The sequence below is a fragment of the Colossoma macropomum genome, unplaced genomic scaffold (genome assembly GCF_904425465.1).
Source record: "Colossoma macropomum unplaced genomic scaffold, Colossoma_macropomum, whole genome shotgun sequence".
In the NCBI taxonomy this organism is placed as follows: domain Eukaryota; kingdom Metazoa; phylum Chordata; class Actinopteri; order Characiformes; family Serrasalmidae; genus Colossoma; species Colossoma macropomum.
The window spans coordinates 42,206,781-42,231,459 of record NW_023494802.1 but is presented as its reverse complement, the minus strand read 5'-3'; the positions used below and the strand labels follow the sequence as shown (position 1 = coordinate 42,231,459).

At 44.8% G+C, this 24,679-nt stretch overlaps 1 protein-coding gene across 1 annotated transcript; it reads left to right on the top strand.

The window, feature by feature from the left end:
* Positions 1-23,187, top strand: zgc:158659 (uncharacterized protein LOC791141 homolog). Its single transcript, XM_036591017.1, has 21 exons — positions 1-189; positions 528-690; positions 1,617-1,826; positions 4,722-4,972; positions 5,588-5,839; positions 5,930-6,015; positions 7,489-7,594; positions 9,524-9,676; positions 9,951-10,082; positions 12,012-12,136; positions 12,254-12,335; positions 12,471-12,635; positions 13,427-13,530; positions 13,614-13,785; positions 16,445-16,551; positions 18,150-18,271; positions 18,557-18,635; positions 19,362-19,532; positions 19,981-20,098; positions 20,286-20,437; positions 21,256-23,187. Exons 1-21 carry the CDS (start codon positions 1-3, stop codon positions 21,527-21,529), a joined length of 3,213 nt encoding a protein of 1,070 aa, XP_036446910.1. The 3' UTR covers positions 21,530-23,187.
* The last annotated feature ends 1,492 nt before the right edge of the window (positions 23,188-24,679 follow it).

Below are 24,679 nucleotides of genomic sequence, written 5' to 3'. Positions count from 1 at the left end.
ATGGCTCCCAGGCCGTCCTCAGGTGAGTTATGGGGGCTTCACCTGATGCCCCCCCGCATCCTGGTGGACTGCTGTCTGCCCAACGGCATGCTGGTCAGTCTGGAGTGTCTGCGCGAGGCTCCGCTAATCAGCGTCAAACAGCAGCTCTTCACTGAGGCCCGCAAATACCCCCTCTACCACCTACTGCAGGTAAATACCCCCTCTAAATACCCCTCTACCACCTACTACAGGTAAATACCCCCTCTAAATACCCCTCTACCACCTACTACAGGTAAATACCCCCTCTAAATACCTCTCTACCACCTACTACAGGTAAATACCCCCTCTAAATACCTCTCTACCACCTACTGCCTGTAAATACCACTCTGAATACCTCTAAATAGCACCTTATAAGGTCTATACATACTTGCTGTTCTTCTCTATCCCGTATTTGGAGATGCAGCTGGATCAGTGTGAGTTATTAGAGCGTAATCCAGATGTTTGTGCGTATCTTAACGAGGACGTTAATGTATCTCCTTTCCCTGCAGGAGGAGTCGTGCTACATCTTTGTGGGCGTGACCCAGGAGGCAGAGAGGGAGGAGTTTTATGATGAAACGCGGCGGCTGTGTGACCTCCGACTGTTCCATCCAATCCTGAAGGTCATCGAGCCGCTCGGCAACCGCGAGGAAAAAATCCTGAACCGCGAGATCGGTCAGTGTAGATGAGTGTGTGTGTGATCTGTCCAGGACTCTGTTATGGCCAAATGTAAAGTAGTCAGGTTTCTTGTGAATAAATAAACGAGCCTGACAAATCGTCACGCCATCACCATGGCAATGTTTACACGGCTGCACAAGAAGGCGTGGAAAGACGCTTTACATATAAACGCATCAAGCTGCTTTCACACCTACGCGGAAAATTCACCCCTCACAGAAAACATGAACTTTGAATGACCCCACATATCGGCCAGAGCGGAGGACTGAAAATAATGTGTTTTAAACACAGCACAGTTCTGTCCAGGCTTTGCTGTAGTGGTGCTGGTCTGTGGTGTTAGAGAGCTGAACTCTAGTTTGTGGTGTGGTGTGTCCAGGCTCTGCTGTAGTGGTGCTGGTCTGTGGTGTTAGAGAGCTGAACTCTAGTTTGTGGTGTGGTGTGTCCAGGCTTTGCTGTGGTGGTGCTGGTCTGTGGTGTTAGAGAGCTGAACTCTAGTTTGTGGTGTGGTGTGTCCAGGCTTTGCTGTGGTGGTGCTGGTCTGTGGTGTTAGAGAGCTGAACTCTAGTCTGTGGTGTGTTGTGTCCAGGCTTTGCTGTAGTGGTGCTGGTCTGTGGTGTTAGAGAGCTGAACTCTAGTCTGTGGTGTGTTGTGTCCAGGCTTTGCTGTAGTGGTGCTGGTCTGTGGTGTTAGAGAGCTGAACTCTAGTCTGTGGTGTGTTGTGTCCAGGCTTTGCTGTGGTGGTGCTGGTCTGTGGTGTTAGAGAGCTGAACTCTAGTTTGTGGTGTGTCCAGGCTTTGCTGTAGTGGTGCTGGTCTGTGGTGTTAGAGAGCTGAACTCTAGTTTGTGGTGTGTCCAGGCTTTGCTGTAGTGGTGCTGGTCTGTGGTGTTAGAGAGCTGAACTCTAGTTTGTGGTGTGTTGTGTCCAGGCTTTGCTATCGGCATGCCCATCTGCGAGTTCGAGCTGGTGAAGGACCCGGAGGTGCAGGACTTCAGGCGGAGTATCCTGAGCGTGTGCCGGGAGGCGATGGAGGAGCGCGAGGGGGGCGGAGCTCACACACAGGCGCTGTACGTTTACCCCCCCAGCGTGGAGTCTTCACCACAACTGCCCCAGCACATCTACTGCAAACTGGACAAAGGTGAGGGGGGAGGGGTTAAAGTGGTGAGGGGGGAGGGGTTAAAGTGGTGAGGGGGGAGGGGTTAAAGTGAGTTTGTTTAGACATTCAGTACTGAAAAGTGAGTGAATGAGTAGTTTATATGCCGACTGGGCAGCAGGTGTGTGTGTGTGTGTGAGTGTGTGTGTGAGTGTGTGTGTGTGTGTGTGAGTGTGTGTGTGTGTGTGTGTGTGCGTGTGTGTGTGTGTGTGTGTGTGTGTGTGTGTTACACTGTCTTTCAAATAGTTTGTAAGTACTTACCATACTGACCCTTTAACACCAGCGCTAAACAGATATTTCTGCTGTTTAATCTATTTTTCTACTTTAAAAACACCGATTTTGAAAACCTCATGTCTCCAAAATGGTAACTTTACAGGAGAAGACAAAAAACATGCTTCACTTTTAATGTAAGTCAAAGGAACCAGAATTTTTTCCAAGTCATTTTGGGCCGTTTCTTTTGGTCCATTCATCCTGAAACTTACACACAATGTAAAGGGCAACAGGCATGTCCAGATTATCATCCAAACACATGTATGAATGTACTTCAGTGGTTGTTTATTGTTGATCTGATGAAACCAGAGCAGATCAATGGGATCAGTCAGATCAATAATAAGCTTTTCCATAGTGATGTGAACAGTGTTCTGAATGTGTCGCTCAGAAACTGTCACAGTGCATCCAACAATAAAGGCAGCATGGAGCTTCTTTTATACAGTGATAGGAAACACGGCGGGTCACAGAGCTGCAGTTCCACCCACTGAACCATTTTATGCACTTATACCACTTAAGTTGTATGCAAACATTATGCGGAAAATCACTTTTTGTTGTTTTTCTAAGTGAAAATAAAGTTAATATGTCTTTTACAGAGAGCACTCTTACATAGGGCGTCTTTCTGTAAGTCTTATTTAAACATATTGCGGAAAAAAAATATATAAAAGGTGCCATAACTTTTGCACAGGCCATGTTTTGTGTTTTATTTTTTCCTCAATATGTTAAATTCAGCAAATAAGCAGTAACTGTGTAATTAAATGTACAGAAGTGTGTTCGCTGTAGAGAGCGTGTGAACTTATTTACACTTAGACGGTCAGCAAAGTGAGGAATTTCACAAGGGGTGCCTAAACTTTTTGCACACCGCTAAACTCTGAGACAAACAGAGACAAACACAAACAAAATGAATGATCATCCTCCATAGAGCAGATCTGGAAGGATTAACCGTGTTTGTTATTTTCACGTATGGTGTAGATTTAAATATTATAAAGTTGAAAGGTATTTAAGGTATTTACAGTTGTTCTGTTTCACAGGTTTTACTGCGTATCTGAAGCCTGTGAAGTTTCACTGGTTCTGTATGTTTGTCTGTGATCGACGTTTGTAGCCCTGAAAACAGTGATTCTACAGTGTGAACAGTGACGTCTCTTCAGGCTGTGCAGTGATGCAGTGCAGTTTTACAGAGGCAGGTTTAGGAGGAGGAGGACATTCAGCTTTCAGCTATACATTCTTCTCTCATTTACACAAAACATGTCAACACATGTAAACGACTGTAATATTAAGTATATAGTTTATTTACTATATGGTTTATTAATAAATAGGTCAATAAATGATTCATCACAGTTCTGGTTGTTTGATCAGATTCTGAGTCATTTTTAACGAGCAGACGCAGTGTCACTGATAAAGCTCCAAAAGCTCTCCCCTTATGGAGAATCTTCAGCCTGACAAACGTCTGTCAGTGAGTCAGTCAGTGAGTCATCGAGTCAGTCAGTGAGTCAGTCGCTCAGTGAGTCAGTGACTCAGTCAGTCACTCAATCAGTGAGTCAGTCAGTCACTCAGTCAGTAAATAATTTAGTGAGTCACTCAGTCAGTGAGTCAGTCAGTCACTCAATCAGTGAGTCAGTCAGTCACTCAGTCAGTAAATAATTTAGTGAGTCACTCAGTCAGTGAGTCAGTCAGTCACTCAGTCAGTAAATAATTTAGTGAGTCACTCAGTCAGTGAGTCAGTCAGTCAGTGAGTTGGTCATTGAGTTGGTCAGTCAGTGAGTCAGTCAGTGACACAATTAATCAGTGAGTTAGTCAGTAAGTCAATCACTCAATCTGTCAGTGAGTTGGTCAGCCAGTCAGTGAGTCTGTCAGACAGTCTGAGTCAGGGAGTGATTGAGTCAGTCAGTGAGTCAGTCACTCAGTCAGTGAATAAGTCAGTCAGTGAGTCAGTCAGTAAGTTGATCAGTGAGTCATTGAGTCGGTCAGTGAGTTAATCACTCAATCACTCAGTGAATTGGTCAGTGAGCAAGTCAGTCACACAATCAATCAGTGAGTGTTCAGCCAATCAATGAGTCAGTCAGTTAGTGAGTCGGTCAGTGAGTTAGTCAGTGTCGGTCAGTCAGTCAGTCAGTCAGTCAGTCGGTCAGTCAGTGAGTCAGGCAGTCAGTAGGTCAGTCAGTCAGTGAGTCAATCAGTCAGTGAGTCAGGCAGTCAGTGAGTCAGGCAGTCAATAAGTCAGTCGGTCAGTGAGTCAGGCAGTCAGTCAGTGAGTCAGGCAGTCAATTAGCCAGTCAGTGAGTCAGTCAGTTAGTGAGTTTGTCAGTGAGTCAGTCAGTCAATAAGTCAGTCAGTTAGTGAGTCAGTCAGTCAGTCAGTGAGTCAGGCAGTCAATCAGCCAGTCAGTGAGTCAGCCAGTTAGTGAGTCGGTCAGTGAGTCAGTCAGTCAGTCAGTCAGTCAGTGAGTCAGGCAGTCAATAAGTCAGTGAGTCAGTCAGTGAGTCAGGCAGTCAATAAGTCAGTGAGTCAGTCAGTCAGTCAGTCAGTCAGTGAGTCAGTGGAAACCCAGTGCTCTGCATCTGAAACACCCTGAACACGTGAAGGTAACGGAGGCAGTGTTGTGTCCGTCTCCAGGGCGTCTGATCGTCACTATCTGGGTGGTGGTCTCTCCCTCTAACGCCAAGCAGAAGTACACTCTGAAGATCTCCCACGACTGCCTCCCGGAGCAGCTGATCGCGGAGGCGATCCGTAAGAAGACGCGGAGCATGCACCTGTCGGCGCAGCAGCTGCGGCTCTGCGTGCAGGAGTACCAGGGGCAGTACATCCTCAAAGTGTGCGGCTGTGACGAGTACCTGCTGGAGAAGTACCCCCTCAGCCAGTACAAGGTGGCTGGTCCTCTGCCTTTTCAGTACAGCAACATAAAACAGGCACATCGTGTGTGTTTCTATATAATTACATATAGGTACATATATATGTGTAATACATATTGGCCACATAAACACAATACGTGTTAGTGTTTGTAAGATCAGCATAACATTAGAATAAATACAGATAAACACAAAACGTACAGTAAAACGTAAAGAATTTCTTATTCTGCATAAGGTAGTTTATGTTCTGTGAGCCTGTTAGAAGAGCGAAGTTTGGTTCCAGATATCTTTATTCATCACGTGTATTGATTAAACTCCATCAGCAGCTCCTGATTTCATATGAAGTATTGATTAGATAAAGCAGGTATTGATTAATAACTATAATAATACACACACTGACGCATGTAAAATCACTATTGACTGCATTATTGTTATTTGTATTTATTATAAAATTAGCAAATTGATGCTTACAGGCCAGATAAACAGCTTTATAAATATAATTATATATAGATATCTACACATGTATAATACATAATGCGTTGTTATACTATGTAATATTATTATGGCATGTATACGTATTTATCTCTCTCTGTGTCTCTCTCTCTCTCTCTCTCTCTGTCTCTCTCTCTGCAGTATATCCGTAGCTGTATAACTGTAGGTAAGCTGCCCCACCTGATGCTGGTCAGTAAGGACAGTCTGTACAGTCAGCTCCCTGCCAGCGGATTTGTTGCCCCATCGTACAGCCGCCGGACGCCCCAGCCGAGCCCCTGCCCCGGTGGGGCCGACCCCTCACCCCCCCGCTCTCTCTGGGCCTTCAACACACTCCTCAGGGTGCGCCTGCTCTGCGCCACGTACGTCAACGTCAACATCCGAGATATCGACAAGGTGAGGTGCAGAATCATTAACGTCCACCAGCAGCATAATGATGAGTCTAAACGACCTCATTAAGATCATTTATCTGTGTGTGTGTGTTAGATCTACGTGAGGACCGGTATTTATCACGGAGGAGAGCCTCTATGTGACAACGTCAACACACAGAGAGTGCCCTGCTCCAACCCCCGGTACACACACACACACACACGCACACGCACACACACACACGCACACGCACACGCACACACACACACGCACACACACACAGCACACACACACACACACACACTGTTTACAACCCCAGGTATGCAGCACTGCGCAAAAGTCAGAGACCCCCTTCATTTATTTACTTTACAGTCAAAACAGCCACTATTTACAAGCAAAAAATTACCCAGAATCCTCAGCAGCTACCTCTAATCTCAGCTGTGTGAGAGTCAGTGAGTCCCTCTTTACCTTTATTCCAGCCTCCGTTCTTCTCAGGAGACTCACTTTCAGTTCCTCAAAGAATCTGCAGACACACCTCCAAAGTTCAGTCTTAGAAGCTGGTTGATGATTTTCTGAAGTAATCAAACACATTCAGTGGTGTTGAGGTCTGGACTCTGGGGTGGTCAGTCCATCGTTCAGCTTCTTTGTTTGATGTGTCCGTCTCCTTTTCTCAGTGAGGTTCTTCTTGATCAGCTACACATCCTTTCAGACCCACAGCGCTGAGTCGTCTTCTCACAGTGGAAGGATGGACAGAAACACCTGCTGTTTATCTGATGGGGGCAGTTTTGGGCCCAGTCCCATTTCTTCTTTTCACCCCTACCCCTTGTTTTCGAGTGTTGCCCCTTGGAACTGAGTTACAGGGTAGTGGTTGAACTCTTCCCTCTGAAATGAGACCCTCAAATAAAAAGAGCATCACTTCATTAACAGCTACCAGCGCTGCTCTGTAGGCGACCCTGCCAGTCTGCAGTGACAGCAGAGGGGGGTAAAGTTCAGCTCCTCACTGCTGGGCTTTAGTTACATTTAGGGCATCATATGATCTTCAAGGGTGGTGGGTAACAATCGCTAATACTAGTGATTGTTATGAAGAAAAGGACCAAAATACACTGAAACAACATTAAACGAAGATAATACCATGATTATTGTGATTTTTTAACAGAGAAAATTCTCACATTTGTGGGTTTCTTTGGTCTCTTGTTCTCCATCTCGCCTGTTTTTCTTTTTTCCCATATCTCTCTGTTTGGACTCTCTGAAAAACCTCTGTTTGGAGGGTCATGTAGCCCCAACACTCCACCCTCCCCCTCTATCTCAACAAGAATCAGGACACCCGACCCCTAGACAAGAACACGCAATACAGAGGGGTGGGGCTAAGTGGTAGGGGCGAGGGCAGGTCTTCCAGGTGGTTGTTAGGAGTCACATTTTCTCTGTAGATTTTAATCAGTTTTTGAGCTCCAGTTTTGGAAGCGCCTGTTTTTTTCACTCTAACTTTCTTAGATTATCTTCTATCTAATCTCCTCACAAATATCTTCTAAAATGAAGAACTTGGTCATTTTTAACTGGACATTAAATAAATGAAGGGTCTTTCTTCAAGACGTTTGTACAGACCTGTTTACAGGCTCACGAGGACCACTGTTCTGTGTGTAACTGCCCTGTGTTTCCTCTGTGTTTGTGTGTGTTAGATGGAACGAGTGGTTGACTTATGACATCTATCTGACCGACCTGCCTCGCGCGGCCCGTCTCTGCCTCTCCATCTGCTCCGTCAAGGGTCGCAAGGGCGCGAAAGAGGTCAGCCAATCACCTCTCACTTTCCTCCCCTAAAGTTTAGCATCATTCATTTCTGAAAACTCTGTTTCACGTAGTGTGTGTTACATTTTCAAAACATGCCGTTCAGTCCCCAGTTCATGCACTCCGCACGCTAGGAAAATAGCCCATTTTGAATTGGCATTTTTGTGATGTCACAAAAACAAATACATTCACACATATCTGCCTTTTCAGCCTACAGCAGTTTAGCCCCGCCCACTCACACTGAACTTATAAGACTTATTATAAGGTTTCCACCCAGTCTGCTTTTTGATCGAGGCACAGTACAGGGCAGCCAATTAGAACAGAGCTCATTTGCATATGTCTGTTTTAAAGGCACAGTACCAAAAGCAGCCTTTTTGATTCTGAGAGATAAAGAGGATGGAGGAGGGTTATTATGACTGCTTTTGGCACATAAAACAACACAAACATTATGAGGCAAAGCAAGTTTATTCATATAGCACCTTTCACACACTGCAGTCAGTCAAAGTGCTTTACAAATGAGTCAGAACCTACGATAAATAAGAGTTGTTTCAAAAAGTAAACGAGAATAGAAATTAAAAACATGATTTAAACAAGATTAAAACAACAGATTTAATCAAAATAGGATGGTTAAAAATCTAATTCAAAATAATAAGTTAGATTAGGATGTTTGTGTGAAAGTGGCTGGACTGTGTTTGGTTGAAAGTGGCTGGACTGTGTTTGGTTGAAAGTGGCTGGACTGTGTGTGGGTGAAAGTGGCTGGACTGTGTGTGGTTGAAAGTGGCTGGACTGTGTGTGGGTGAAAGTGGCTGGACTGTGTGTGGGTGAAAGTGGCTGGACTGTGTGTGGGTGAAAGTGGCTGGACTGTGTTTGGTTGAAAGTGGCTGGACTGTGTGTGGGTGAAAGTGGCTGGACTGTGTTTGGTTGAAAGTGGCTGGACTGTGTGTGGGTGAAAGTGGCTGGACTGTGTGTGGGTGAAAGTGGCTGGACTGTGTGTGGGTGAAAGTGGCTGGACTGGCTGGGAAAGATCTGCTCAGTTCCTCAGGCAGGTCTGGTGGAGGTCACGTTAAAGGAATAGTCCAGCGCTTTTCAGCCTGACGTCCAGCTGCTGCGTCTCGTACGTCTTATACAGAGGATTAACATTCACACAGACCATAATTTCACTCTGCTTAGGAAAGAACAGAAGAGCCGGCGACTCAGCGCAGGCGTAACAGAGCTCACTATCATGTTTCTCATAGCTTATAGCTCATTCCTATATGACCGTCTCCATTCCTCCTTTAACCCTCAGAATTAAACAGGCTAGTTTCATTACTGTGACTTTAATATTGATATATGCAAATGAGCTCTGTTCTGATTGGCTGCGTCTTGTTCAAAATGCAGTCCAGGCTGAAACACTCCATATGTAAATGTGTTCGTAGTTGTGACATCACAAAAACTTTAAAACAGTAGTTTTAGATTCCTTAAAGCATGTTTACACACAGCATCAAACTTTTTTATTTCAGAACAGAGGAACGTTGAGCTGTCCCTGATATGGACCCTTGAACATCACTGGATTATCCCTTCAGTGCCTTCTGTTTGTGCCTGGAGGATAAACTGGCTGTTGATTCAGGGGGAAGGAATGAATCTCACTGTGATGATATACTGACCTGTATGTCGTCGCTGTCCAATGAAAAAAATGTATCTCCATTTTTGGTGCTTTTACTTTGCTGTGTCTTCTTCTGAGCTCAGCAGTAGGAAATTTAATGATGAATGGACCAATAGAAACGCAACAAAATGGCTTAGAATGAAACCTCTTTACATGAACTTAAGAGTTAAGGGCGTTTTTGACCTCAACCCTAAAGTTAGCATTTTAGAGAAACTTGTTTTTCTTTGGACAGCGACGATATGTACATGTATATCTGTAACTAAACGTGTGTGTGTGTGTGTGTGTAGGAGCACTGCCCGCTGGCCTGGGGGAATGTAAACCTGTTTGATTATAAGGACACACTGGTCAGCGGTAAAGTGGCATTGAGTCTGTGGCCAGTTCCACATGGACTGGAGGATCTGCTCAACCCCATCGGAGTGGCCGGATCCAACCCCAACAAGGTCTCTCTCGCTCTTTCTCTCTCTCTCTCTCTGTCTAATAACAGTGAAAACATTCTACCACACGTTAGCTGCTTTATTAAAAATAAGAGATTCTTATCACTTCTTACTGTATCTATGTTCTCTTATATATATCGTAATGTCATACAGTGTTTTTACCGACTCTGCCCAGATAAACAGTTTTAAACTATGTGGTTAAGTGCCTTTTACGCAGCACTGTAAGTGTGTACATGTTGTATATTAACGTGTGTGTGTGTGTGTGTGTGTGTGTGTGTAGGAGACACCGTGTGTGGAGCTGGAGTTCTCCTCCTTTAATCAGATGGTGGTCTTCCCTGATGAGCAGCAGATTGAGGAGCATGCGAACTGGATCATCTCACGAGAGCTGGGCTACAACTACTCCCTCGGCCTGGTAACGTTCACACCCACACAAACACAGCTTAAACACTCCGGTCCGGATGTGTACGAGCGCAGGCGCAGTCTGAGTGTCACACTAAGTTTACTAAGACTGCAGCTTCTCTCGTGCAGCTTATGCTCATTAATGAGAAGGAGCTGTGAAATAATTATGGGTTAATGAGCTCGAGACAACGATAGAACGTTCTACAGGACCGCAGTTCTGCTCCGTCTTCTCACACACGTGAGCCTGATCCTGAGAGATTGAGTGATGATGCTGACGGTGTTGATCATGGTGATGATGGTGATGATGATGATGGTGGTAGTAGTGGTCTTGATGCTGATGTTGTTGATGTTGTTGGTGATGATGGTGATGATGATGGTAGTAATGGTGATGATGCTGATCGTGTTGATCATGGTGATCATGCTGATGGTGTTGATGTTGGTGATGATGGTGATGATGATGGTAGTAATGGTGATGATGCTGATCGTGTTGATGATCATGGTGATGATGGTGGTAATGATGGTAGTAATGGTGATGCTGATGATCATGGTGATGGTGGTGATGATGGTGGTAGTAGTGGTCTTGATGCTGATGGTGTTGATGATCATGGTGATGATGGTGATAATGATGGTAGTAACAGTGATGCTGATGATCATGGTGATGGTGGTGATGATGATGATGGTGGTAGTAATGGTGATGATGCTGATCGTGTTGATGATCATGGTGATGATGGTGGTAATGATGGTAGTAATGGTGATGCTGATGATCATGGTGATGGTGGTGATGATGGTGGTAGTAGTGGTCTTGATGCTGATGGTGTTGATGATCATGGTGATGATGCTGATGGTGTTGATGATCATGGTGATGATGGTGATAATGATGGTAGTAATGGCGATGCTGATGATCATGCTGATGGTGTTGATCATGGTGATGATGGTGATAATGATGGTAGTAATGGTGATGCTGATGATCATGGTGATGGTGATGATGATGATGGTGGTAGTAGTGGTCTTGATGCTGATGGTGCTGATGATGGTAGTGGTCTTGATGCTGATGGTGTTGATGATCATGGTGATGATGGTGATGATGATGGTAGTGATGGTGATGATGCTGATGGTGTTGATGATCATGATGATTATGGTGATAATGATGGTGGTAGTGGTCTTGATGCTGATGGTGTTGATGATCATGGTGATGATGGTGATGATGGTGGTAGTGGTCTTGATGCTGATGGTGTTGATGATCATGGTGATGATGGTGATAATGATGGTGGTAGTGGTCTTGATGCTGATGGTGTTGATGATCATGGTGATGATGGTGATAATGATGGTAGTAATGGTGATGCTGGTGATCATGCTGATGGTGATGATGATGGTAGTAGTGGTCTTGATGCTGATGTTGATGTTGGTGATGATGGTGATAATGATGGTGGTAGTGGTCTTGATGCTGATGGTGTTGATGATCATGGTGATGATGGTGATAATGATGGTGGTAGTGGTCTTGATGCTGATGGTGTTGATGATCATGGTGATGATGGTGATGATGGTAGTAGTGGTCTTGATGCTGATGGTGTTGATGTTGTTGGTGATGATGGTGATGATGATGGTGGTAGTAGTGGTCTTGATGCTGATGGTGTTGATGTTGTTGGTGATGATGGTGATGATGATGGTAGTAATGGTGATGATGCTGATGGTGTTGATCATGGTAATGATGGTGATAATGATGGTGGTAGTGGTCTTGATGCTGATGGTGTTGATGATCATGGTGATAATGGTGATAATGATGGTAGTAGTGGTCTTGATGCTGATGGTGTTGATGATCATGGTGATGATGGTGATAATGATGGTAGTAGTGGTCTTGATGCTGATGGTGTTGATGATGTTGGTGATGATGGTGATGATGATGGCGGTGGTAGTGATATATGTGTCTCTGTGTTGTGCTCAGAGTAACCGCCTGGCGTGTGACAGCACCATCTCTCAGGCGGAACTGGAACAGCTGCGTTCCCTCTGCAGCAGAGACCCTCTGTATGAGCTCTCAGAGCAGGAGAAGGACTTCCTCTGGAGACACAGGTACAGGACTCTGCCTCACTTCTGAGCTGATTAAGGCAGCCATGCCTGCCAGATAGCAGTGTGATGAACACAGTAGGCTTTAAACCAGGCTGAGTGGGGAATGCTGTGTTTTTCCAGGCACTACTGTGTGAATATTCCCGAGTGTCTTCCCAAACTCCTGCTGTCCGTCAAGTGGAATTCCCGGGATGAGGTGTCGCAGGTATGATTACTTCTATTAGGTTATATACTGTTTAATTCAGAAAGGAGGAGCTCAGGCGTTACTCTCGTTATCCTCTCTCGCTCTGTCTGGTCTTTGTGTCTGACTGTGTGTGTGTGTGTGTGTGTGTGTGTGTAGATGTATTGTCTGTTGCGGGACTGGCCCCTGATGCAGCCTGAGAGCGCTCTGGAGCTGCTGGACTGTAATTTTCCTGACCCGATGGTGCGGGAGTTCGCTCTGCGCTGCCTCATCCAGGGCCTCACAGACGACAAGATCAGCCAGTACCTGCTGCAGCTGGTACAGGTGAGTGTGTGTGAGAGAGAAGAGAGAGGGAGAGACGTGTAAATGTGTATCTACACTCATCATCCACTTTACTAGAAACACATTCTATTTTCACTCACTGGCCACTTTATTAGAAACACCTACCTTGTACTTCCACTAACTTGCCACTTTATTAGAAACACCTACATTCTATTTTGAGTCACCGGCCACTTTATCAGAAACACCTACCTTAGGCTTCCACTAACTGGCCACTTTATTAGAAACACCTGCCTTGTGCTTCCACTCACTGGTCACTTTATTAGAAACACCTACCTTAGGCTTCCACTAACTGGCCACTTTATTAGAAACACCTGCCTTGTGCATCCACTCACTGGCCACTTTATTAGAAACACTTACCATGTTCTTCCACTGATGTCCATCTGCTGCTGCACAGTTTATCAGCCCCTATCTACTCCACTCCTCATTGGTCAGTTTCTGATCACAGGGCTGCTGTTGTCCAGATATTATTTGGCTGGTGGTCCATTCTCAGCACAGCCATGACACTGACATGGTAGTGTGTGTACTGCTGTTTTCACACATATCAGGGTCACAGCTAAGTTGAGAGTGGACTGTCCACTCAAAGATTTGCATCCAGGAATGACTCTATGGTCAGAAACTGACCATTGGTGAAGGACTGCTACAGACTGTAACTATAAACCTACAGAGTGCATCTGTATGGTAGATGTTTCTGATAAAATGGCCTGTGAGTTTAGATCATAGGGGTGTCTAATAAACTGGCAGACAGTGATATATGTTGTGTAATGTGTGTTCAGGTGCTGAAGTACGAGATGTATCTGGACAATCCTCTGGCTCGTTTCCTGATAAAGAAAGCCCTGACCAATCAGAGGATCGGACACTTCTTCTTCTGGCACCTGAAGTGAGTGAAGTCCCATTAAACATGATTAAAATGAAGATGATGCTGATCATACTGATGATGAAGATGTCGATACTGGTGTTCAGGTCTGAGATGCACAATAAGACGGTGTCTCGGCGCTTCGGGCTGCTGCTGGAGGCGTTCTGCAGGGGGTGTGGAATGTACTTAAAACACCTGAACAGGCAGGTGGAGGCCATGGACAAACTGGTCAACCTCACCGACACACTGAAGCACGAGAAGAAGGACGAGACGCAGAAGGTAAAACATGTCCAGATTCTTCTGAAATCAGCCCCACTATCCTTTATAATCAACTGTCTTCATCTACAATCATTTAAATATTGTATATAACGACTTTTTGACAAGCTCCATAGGACCCCTTTAATTTTGGGCTGGCTCAGGAGCGCCCACAAGTGGAAGACATTATTGATTATTTTGGAGGCCCCACTCATGTCTTACGTCCTTACATATTAACGTCATACAAACAGACTCAGAAAGAAGGTCCGGCTCGATATTTAGGTCTCAGATGATCTCAAAATCAACATCATACTGATGAAGATAAGATGACTGTAGTAGATAATTCACTCACACCCTCAGAAGATGCTCCTTCACCGAGTTTAGACTGAGTTCTCTCTGAATTCTCATTCAACAAACTCACAAAAATCAGATTCGTCTGCTTGTTGGGGTCCGAAGCACAACCCACGCTACAAAACGTTGTGCGTGCAGTTACACATTTACACCAGAGAGGGCTCCAAATCCCCAAAACTGACATAGTGCAGTTTTAAGTGCACCATGCTAGTGCTGTAGTCAAGACCATGATAGGCGAGTCGGAGACAAGACTGAGAGCTGAACACATTAAGACCAAGTCTGAGTCAAGACCAAGACTGTTTTATTCTGTTTGAATGCTTTGTTGATATTCAGAAACAACAGAAGAAGTTTCTAGTTACCCCAGATGGAGGCACTGCACTCGGCAGGTCTCGAGTCCTCAGAGACAAGACCAAGACTGTTAATGTGTGGACTCGAGTCTGGTCTTGATACTACATCACTAAGGGCGTTTTCACACTAGAGCGTTTTTTTCGGGCCCAGCTCCTCTTGCCCTGTGAGCTCGGTATGCTCGATCAAGTGTGAAAGCTGTTTTTGCGCCCAGGAGCGGTCCAGAGAACCAATCTCTGGTCCTCCTGAAATCTGTGGTCTGGGGGAACTCCGCCCCTGGCGCCGCATGTGGGCCTGTGTGATTGGTTCAGTCTGTACTGTGACTGCTTTGACTTACCGCACTACTTCCTTTTTCAAGTTCCGTGATGGAAAAAGCACTGCTCTTCACCGCTTTAGTGTTTGTATCCAAGGATAATAACAAAAAGCAGCAAACGGGTGAAGCTACCATTCTGCAAACCTGCACACAGAAAAGTGACGTAAGGAATTACGCAGTCGATTCACCGTTTGGAAGGAGTTCTTGTGTATGAAAGCGACCCAGCGATCATGAGCCCTTCCTCCAAAAGAGCACAGAGTATGGACTCAAGTGTGAAAACGCCCTAAATCCGATGTATTTAATGTGGTTCTGTTGGACGCGTATGAGTAGCGCCAGTAACGTAATTCTAAGTCAGTAACTGCACTGACATTACAGGAATATGAACCGACGTGCCAACAGTCATGGGATAGCAGTCTGTAAATTGATTGAAGTGTTGTTACCTCAGGGGACGGCTTGGGAACGCCCACACTTGCATTGTTGAGTTGTGAGGTGTTATCTTGTGAGTGAGGCTGAACACTGACCAGACTGCGCGTGGCAGGACTTTGTAGGAGTTCGAACAAAGCATGATGGTGAGTGCCGGACGGAGGGGACATTCCATTTCTGAAGTTGTGTGGGCATTTAACATTCCTCGATCCACAGTGTCACGTGTGTACTGGGAATACATTACCACCCACAGTGGACAGCGCAGTGGCGTCCACGGGTGCTTAATGATAGTGACCGGCAGTGTCTGGCTAGAACTGTCCAAGCAAACAGAGAAGCGGCTCCACACTGAATGCAGGAGGACCCACATGCATATCCCGCAGGTCAGCTTTAGCTTCCATGGGAAATGGGAGCAGAAGACCCACCAGAGCACCACGACACCGGACACAGCGCCTCACCTGGGCTTGTGAGGTTGCTAACTGGACCCTAGAGGGACTGGCGTGGTCTGATGAGTCACGGTACCAGTTGTTGGTAGGGTTCGTGGGTGGTGCAGACACCATGAAGCCATGGATCCCAGTTGTCAACAAGGCACTGTGCAGTGTGAACTGTAATGTGTTACAGCACTTCACTGCTGGAGAAGGTAATCACACACTACACTGTAACGTGTAGTAGCGGGGACACTGGTGGGTGTGTGTGTGTTTACGCTGTGTGTTTCCCACATGCGGTTCCTCTGGAGCTGACAGGAAAGCTGTGACTAAGAGCAGCTGCTGTGTGTGAACTGTGCTGTAATCTGTGTAGTGAGCAGTGACTCAGTGCTTCTCGCTCACTCTGAGGAAGTGTGGGTGGAGTTACGCTGCCTCTGCTTTCACTCTCCACTCACAGACACTCTCTGCCCCCCTGTGTGTATTTAAATACATGTGTTATTCAGGGATAAATGTACTATAGTACATCTTACCACACAGTCATAATACAGATAGAAAATCTAGAAAATACAGTAAGATTATAAGCGAATGTGAGTTACAGTAATGATGGAGCTGTTAAGATGCGTTCATGCCGCAGGAACTGGTGCTGGTCTTTATTTATTCGTTTATTTTTATCATGTCGTGCTTTTATTTTGTTAAAGTTTTTCTGCAACCTGGTTCTGTGCTGTGATTGGAGGATAAGGCTGATTGTGTGTTGTGATTGGAGGATAAGGCTGATTCTGTGTTGTGGTTGGTGGATAAAGCTGGTTCTGTTTTGTGATTGGCTGTTTAGACTCAGATGAAGTTCCTGGTGGAGCACATGTCCCGCCCAGATTATATGGAGGCCCTGCAGGGATTCGTCTCTCCTTTAAATCCGGTACACCAACTGGGCAACCTCAGGTACACTTACACACACACACACACACACACACACACACACACACACACACGCACACACACACACACACACACACACACACACCCCCTTGTCAGCTGTATCTGGGATACAGAATGTACAAAGTGACCTCAGACAGGACAATAATACTGAAACTCACCAGTAGGAATAAGAGAAAAAATCAGTACACCACAGTTCAGTACGGCACAAAGTATTACAAGTTCAGTACTTTTTCAGTACAATAATGTGGCAGATAACTCAGTACCGTTTCAGTGCCTTCAGTACTTAATGTATATAAATGAGCAGCTCCAGGCTGACACTGTATTTTCCCTACATTCTTAAAAACAGGGTTCTTCAGAGTGATGACGTGAAGGAACAACTCTTGCTTCCCTAAAGAACCTTCCAATGAATTCTTATTAAAAACCTCTTTTTCTGCAAATGAAATGTGTGAGTTAAAAGTTTAAAGAACGTCCACTTAATGCCAATTAAAACGTCTTTCTGGAACCACACGTCCCGCCCAACGGTTGCACATCGCGCATGCTAACTTGACTCAGACGGTCAAAGACATGTCAGTTAGCATATCAACAACAACAGCAACATTTATTTGTGTAGGGCTTTTTACAACGGGTGTTGTCTCAAAGCAGCTTTACAGAAAAGCAGTTTTAGGAAGGATCAAAAGAAAAAAAAGAACATAAAAAAGAAAATAATATGAAAATAAGAAGGAGTCCACGTATAAATGTAAGGAACTGAATCCGGGTCCAAGCCGGGTCCAGTCCCATGAGCGAGCCAGAGGCGACAGTGGCAAGGAAAGACTCCCTAGGAGTAAGAGGAAGAACCCTCGAGAGGAGCCAAGGCTCAAGGGAGGAACCCGTCCTCCTCTGGTCGACCCCGGATGAACAGAGAATGACAGAGCTAATGAGATTTTATGACAAGATACAACAAAGAAGCTTAGAGCTCGAACATCTCTCAGAAATATTCTGATTAATCCAGGAGGAACTGATGTTCTCATAGGTTCTCCGTCAAAGTGAGAGATAGAGTTTATGATCAGTACCAGACGCTGGCGGTTCCACTGTGGCAAATACAAAAAATACAGGCCTGTTAACTAATCTGTGAAAGTGTGAATCCTCTTTTCTCTGGGTAACCCAGTAATTATTAATTGTTCAGATAATGAAAAGTATTTTTATTTTTTCCATCGTATTGTTTGGTATCCAGTACTGTGATACTACACTGCGTATCAGTATTGTAATTAAAACTGTGGTATCGTGACAGTCCCACACCAAAATACCACAACACTGAGAAAACAGCGTTAGTAATAAGAGGCTCAAGTATCTGTTTTATTATATTATTGTTAATATTTTTTACTTGTAATAAGCCCATTATTGGACTACTAGGATACCAAAATCCATTGCTTTCTTAGTCCACAAGATGGCACTAAAGTATTACTGTATGTCCCCTCAATGTCTCTCTCTCTCTCTGTCTCTCTCTCTCTCTCTGTGTCTCTCTCTCTGTGTGTCTCTCTCTCCGTGTCTCTCTCTCTCTCTCTCTCTCTCTCTCTCTCTCTCTCTCTCTCTCTCTGTATCTCCTGTATCTCTCTCTCTCTCAGGTTAGAGGAGTGTAGGATCATGTCCTCAGCGAAGCGTCCTCTCTGGCTGAACTGGGAGAATCCGGACATCATGAGTGAACTCCTCTTCACCAACAACGAGGTCATCTTTAAAAACGGAGATGGTGAGTGTTGGGCATGTGCGCTGTGGCTAATTTGCATATTTGAGTATCCTTTACAGTTAATAAATGAACATTTCCACAGATGGAAAAATATGAGGCGTGGCCAATATCAGCTTATCAAAACAGTTATTTCCCTCCTTCACAGAGGCTGAGTTTATACCTGATGAGGGTAATATGGAGAAACTGTCAGTTGAAATGATTAATATGTGTGTAATGTGGTGTGTATATGTACTGTATGCAGTTTAATGTACATGTGATAATGTCCTGTTCATGTGGTGTCTGTTACAGATCTGAGGCAGGACATGCTGACTCTGCAGATTATTAAGATCATGGAGAATATTTGGCAGAATCAGGGACTGGACCTGCGGTGAGAATTTCCACCAATCACAGTTCACCAACTGCAGCCTCCACTAATCACTCTTCACCATCTACAATTTCAGCCAATCACAGTTCACCAACTGCAGTCTCCACTAATCACTCTTCACCATCTACCATTTCCACCAGTCACACTTCACCATATACAATTTTAGCCAATCACACTTCACCATCTACCATTTCCACCAATCACACTTCACCATATACAATTTTAGCCAATCACACTTCACCATTTACAGTTTCAGCCAATCACACTTCACCATCTACCATTTCCACCAATCACACTTCACCATATACAGTTTCAGCCAATCACACTTCACCATCTACAGTTTCCACTAATTACATTTCACCACCTACAATCACACTTCATTTGCTAATATACAGATTATACATGTTGGTATTTGGCCAATAAATGTTGTTCTTTCCACCAATCACGTGTGGCAGCACCTCTCTCAGCAAAATAAAACATACACTGACTATTTTCATTATGTAACTCTCTCTCTCTCTCTCTCTCTCTCTCTGTTTCTGTCTCTCTCTTTCTCTCTCGTCTCTCTCTCTCTCTCTCTCTCTCTCTCTCTCTGTCTCTCTGTCTCTCTGTCTCTGTCTCTCTCTGTCTCTCTCTCTGTCTCTGTCTCTCTCTGTCTGTCTCTCTCTCTCTCTCTCTCTGTTTCTCTCTCTCTCTCTCTGTCTCTCTCTCTCTCTCTCTCTCCCTGTGCAGGATGCTGCCGTATGGCTGTCTCTCTATCGGAGACTGTGTTGGGCTGATTGAGGTGGTGAAGAACTCCTTCACTATAATGCAGATCCAGTGTAAAGGTGGTCTGAAGGGGGCGCTGCAGTTCAACAGCAACACGCTGCACCACTGGATCAAAGACAAGAACAAGGGAGAGGGGTAAGAGGCACACAGCACTACACCCTCAGGACTTTTACTGTTCTAACAATAAGAGTCTAACAGCACGTCTGGAGGTGGCGATTCAGCTGCATAGATTTCTGAATATCACAGTCAGCTTCAGTCAGTATCAGTTATCATAATATCCAATAAAGCACCTTCTATTCTTTATTGGAATACGGCTGTCCTTGATGATAGTTGTGCTGGAAGCGTAAGGCTGTGTGTGTGTAAATACCCGTCTGTTCTGGGTGGTAAAAACATTCTGGATCTTTTTAAGATTTAGTGGTGCACTGGATGATTCATAATAAGAATCATAATCATAAATAAAGTACTAGATTTACACTCCTGATATGTAATGTTACCTGTTCCCTCTGTGCACTAACAGGACTGAGTTTATTCACATTAGAACATTAATATATTACACATGTTCATGTTGTTCTCTCTCTCTCAGCTATGATAAGGCGATCGATCTGTTCACTCGCTCGTGTGCTGGTTACTGTGTGGCCACGTTCATCCTGGGCATTGGAGACAGACACAACAGCAACATCATGGTCAAAGAGAACGGGCAGGTACTGAGTTAGCCTAGTGTTTATTAGCTTATCGGCACTGTTGGATGTTATGCTACTGAGCTATACTCATGAAATTCATCTCTCTCTCTCTGTCTCTCTCTCTCTCTCTCTCTCTGTCTCTCTCTCTCTGTGTCTCTCTCTGTCTCTCTCTCTCTCTCTCTCTCTCACTCTCTCTCTCTCTCTCTAGCTGTTCCATATAGACTTTGGCCACTTTCTGGACCACAAGAAGAAGAAGTTTGGGTATAAACGTGAGCGCGTGCCCTTCGTCCTCACGCAGGACTTCCTCATCGTCATCAGTAAAGGCGTGCAGGAGTGCACCAAGACCAAGGAGTTCGAGAGGTCAGCACACACTCAATCTTTATGGCTGTCACAAGGCCTTTAGGTTTCTCTTTGTTAGTTGTGCCAGACTTTAGAGCTCTTAAATTGAGTGGTGCCCACCTTTAGGGCACTTATTTTTGATAGTGCCTGTCTTTAGGGCTCTTAGTCTCGGTACTACAGTCAGTAAGGCTCATAGTTCTTATAGTGAGAGTCCATGGGACTTTTTGCAGCCTTAAGGCTTTTATTCTTGACAGTCTCAGCCTGTAAGGCTTTTATTCTTGCTAGCGTCAGCCTTTAAAGCTTTTACTTTTGATAGTTCTGGGATTTTCAGGCTTTTCTCTGATAATGTCAGCCTTTAAGCCTTTACTCTTGATAGGGTCAGCCTTTAGGGTCAGCCTTTAAAGCTTTTACTTTTGATAGTCTGTGGCTTTAAGGCTTTTATTCTTGATAATGTCAGCCTTTAAGACCTTTACTCTTGATAGGGTCAGCCTTTAAGGCTTTTACTCTTGATAGTCTCACCCTTTAAGATTTTTACTTTTGATAATGTCAGCCTTTAAGACTTTTTTACCTTTGCTAGTTTCAGCCTTTATAGCTTTTACTTTTGATAGTCTGAGCCTTTACAGCTCTTATTTAAGGCAGTGCCAGCCTTTAAGGCTCTTACTCTTGGTAGCGTGCAGAGTGGAGATGGTGTTTCAAAGCACATTGATGATGTAACTGTCTTAAAATGTGTCTTCTGCTATTTAGCCTTGTCTACTGAAATTGTTAGTTGGAGCCTTCATGCGTGTACACTGTAGACTTTATCACAGCCCAGCTGACGCTACCTTCTCCGCTGTGTGCAGGTTTCAGGAGATGTGCTACAAGGCCTACCTGGCGATCCGGCAGCACGCCAGCCTGTTCATTAACCTGTTCTCGCTGCTGCTGGGCTGTGGGATGCCGGAGCTGCAGAGCTTCGATGACATCGCCTACCTGCGCAAAACGCTCGCTCTGGAGAAGAGTCAGCAGGAGGCCCTGGAGTACTTCACCAAGCAGATGAACGACGCCCACCACGGCGGCTGGACCACCAAGATGGACTGGATCTTCCACACCATCAGGCACATGCCCAACGAGCACTGACCTGCACCCACACCTGCACTCACAGCTGGACAGCGACTCAGACTTACACTGGAAATACTGGAGAGCTGCTCAGTTACTCATTCGCACTGACGGCGTAAACAGAAGATACTCAGAGATACATGCAGTATTAAACACACACACACACACACACACACACACACACACACAGACTTACAGTCACTTTATCACACACACACCGTGAGATACACAGTATTTCACACATACACAGGAGGCAGACTGTGCCGACCTGATCTCATACCAAAACATGTTATCATGGGAAAACAGGGGGACAGGCCAGTTCATTCTGTAGTCGGCGTCATGCCCATATTAGGAGCTCCGGCTCTGGTTTCCTCGAAAATCTCTGCTATCTCACTCTGTGGTGAACAAAACATACAGACGTTTTTCCACTGAAAGTCAGTGGATTCTCTGATCTTAAATGAGTCAGAACACAGCTATTGTTGCATGCGAGGGAGCTAACACTCCTGCGCACTGAGCTGTTGTCATGAGATCAACCTCACCAGAACTCCCCACACACACCAGCAGGCTCTGTCCAGTGTGGTAGTTTGGAGGCGTTTGGCAGTTCTGGGCCTGCAGTTTGAGTCGCTGGTGTTGGTGTATATCAGTGTTTAATAGTAGCCTCACTTTAACGCAGTGTCAGGTCAGTGTGCAGAAGTGTGAGCTTACTTGTAGCACATATGTAGCATTATTCATAGTTAGACTCCTCCGCTATGACCAGTGAATGTATTTTTGTTGACCACAGGGCGTGACAGTGGTGATTTTTCGCAGTCGCCATTCATTCAGTTCCTGATATGGGCACGACGCTGACCACAGAATTACACACTAACTTCTGTTGTCTGGTGTTAAAAGGAGGTTTTGTTTTTTAATTTTGTCTTGGTTTTTTTTATTTAAAGTGAGAGTAACAGGCGACGGCTTCTTTAAATCTACTTTTAAAGGCTTTCTGTAGGGTTTAGGACGGTTATGGTAATATCTTCAGCATGGCGGTGCAGGCCTCAGCCCCGGCTGTGAAAAACACTTCACCACCACAACCACAGTGATGTGGAGGAAACAACATGCTCTCACGTATACACACATATATCACTCAGTTTCCTGGGGCTGGTGGCCGTTCACTATCGCGCTTAGGATGAGCCGAGATACACGTCAGTGTGGAAAAACAGAAAAAACAGAAAAAAACAATAACGGTGGTAGAAAGGTGCCAGACAATCCCCAACGTTTGGGTTCTTTCAGAACTCTTAGAGACCTAAAGCCGCGCCTGAGCGTCTTTTGCTGCCCTGTAAGCTCACAGTGGATCCCTTTCTGGCAGTATTTAAGTGTTAGAAACACATCAGAGAGTGAAATCTCTTCAAACACAATAACACAACAACACAGGTCTCATGAAGCTCTGATAAGCTGGAGCATGTAGAACATGTAGACAAGGTCTTCACAGGCTCTTTTATAGAGGCCTATAGGGGGCGCTAGAAGCTTCCTTCTTCCCTTTGCAGTGTACTGTAGAGCATTTTGCAGGATTTACTAGGCAGTTTGAAAACGAGGATGTGCTGCTCTGTCATTCCCGCTGGCTACTACAGGGGTCTTTCAACAAAAATCAAACCACCTTGGGAGCCACAACGTTTATGTCCATTTACTGAAGTATTGTTTTTCCATCTTGGCTGTAAACATGTCTCAGTATGTGCTGATGTACTAATGTAGATAAAAAGTATAATATAAACACAAACACAGACTGACTTTGCTCTGCTTTCAGCTTTAGCTCAGCTATAGCTGCTTTTCTCGCATCTCTGACAGGAAACTCTTCCGCAAAAGTAGAACAGTTTCTTTTTCCGAGGCTTTTTACGAGGCTGAAGTTCCCGTTCCACCTTAAATGTGACTGCTGCACCATTTAAGGTGGAACAGGACAATTCGAACAGGAAGCTGCTGAACGAGAAGCTTCAGCTTCCTGACTTTTCAGTGTTTGTCAGTTTCTCACTGCAGATTAAACGTATCAGGAAACCAGCTGGAGTGATTATAAACACTAATAAGTCCATTCATCTCTAAATTATCGATGTTCCTCTTAAATCTCTCTCTTCGCCGTTTCGTTAGATACTAGCTAGGTGAGACTGTTGTCTGCGTTGCTATGGTGACCAGCAGTCTGTGCTGATCTTCAGGGTTAAAGGGTGAATCAATTGTTAAACTGTGTTGAACGATCAGCAGAGCTTTATTTTACTGTAAAGGAGGATTATTTTATTTTTACCTACTAATCTGATTCTGCTGTGGAGCCACAACAGGGCAGTAAAAGAGCCGCATGCAGCTTCTGAGACAATGTCGCCGACCCCTGGACCACTAGAACCAAAGCGATGACATGATTAGCTTAGCGAAAAAGTGCCAAACAAACCGAAAATGAAAACGTGTGTGCTTTTAATGAGCCTGTGTAGCCTCGTGTTACTTAGCGCACCGAAAGTTAGCCACGATTCGCAGAGAAACCATTCAGCACTCGCCTTTTCCACACTTGACCAAATCTCTCCACCCCAAACAAACGACTTTTATCAGTCTTTTAGTGCGCAGAGCGTTAAAAACGTCTTCAGGAGTCACTCCAGTCCAGAGTAACTTTCACTGCTGCTGCTTCTGTAAACAGTATTACAGTATTTAGATGATCTGTTTGTGCGCAGCTGACAGAGCGTTGTGACACAACATGACACTTAAAGCTGTGTTTCAGCTCTAATTGAGAAATCCTCTTTAATATGAGAGAAAGAGAGAGAGAGATTTATCGTTTGACCTTTTGGCCTCAGCCTGACTGAGGTTTCACTTTTAGGCTGATTTTCCTCAGCAGTGTACTGATGTGAATAAGCTCAGAGCAGATTATGTATAACACACTTATGAAAGGCCTCTATTCTCTGCACAGACGTTAGTATGTTAAACCGAACTGTCAGTTAGGTTCACACTGAATACATAAACATTCCTGAGTACCACTTTACAGAAAGACTCGCCTCATGAATGGTTAAAATGAGTCTGCTAAAGGTTATTAAAAAGGTCATAAACACATTAAAAAGCAGCTATAACACATGTATAAAGGGCAGCAGTGACCTGTTCCTTGCCAAATAGTGAGTCCACATTCATCTACACTGTTAAAGCTTAGATGTTGCCGGTTCCTGATCCCACCGC

Excerpts from the sequence above, each read along its gene's own strand:
- zgc:158659 (XM_036591017.1), top strand. The coding sequence starts at position 1 with ATGGCTCCCAGGCCGTCCTCAGGTGAGTTATGGGGGCTTCACCTGATG. Across the intron at positions 10,083-12,011 it reads ACAACTACTCCCTCGGCCTG|AGTAACCGCCTGGCGTGTGA; the intron begins GTAACGTTCACA and ends TGTTGTGCTCAG. Across the intron at positions 20,099-20,285 it reads TGGTCAAAGAGAACGGGCAG|CTGTTCCATATAGACTTTGG; the intron begins GTACTGAGTTAG and ends CTCTCTCTCTAG.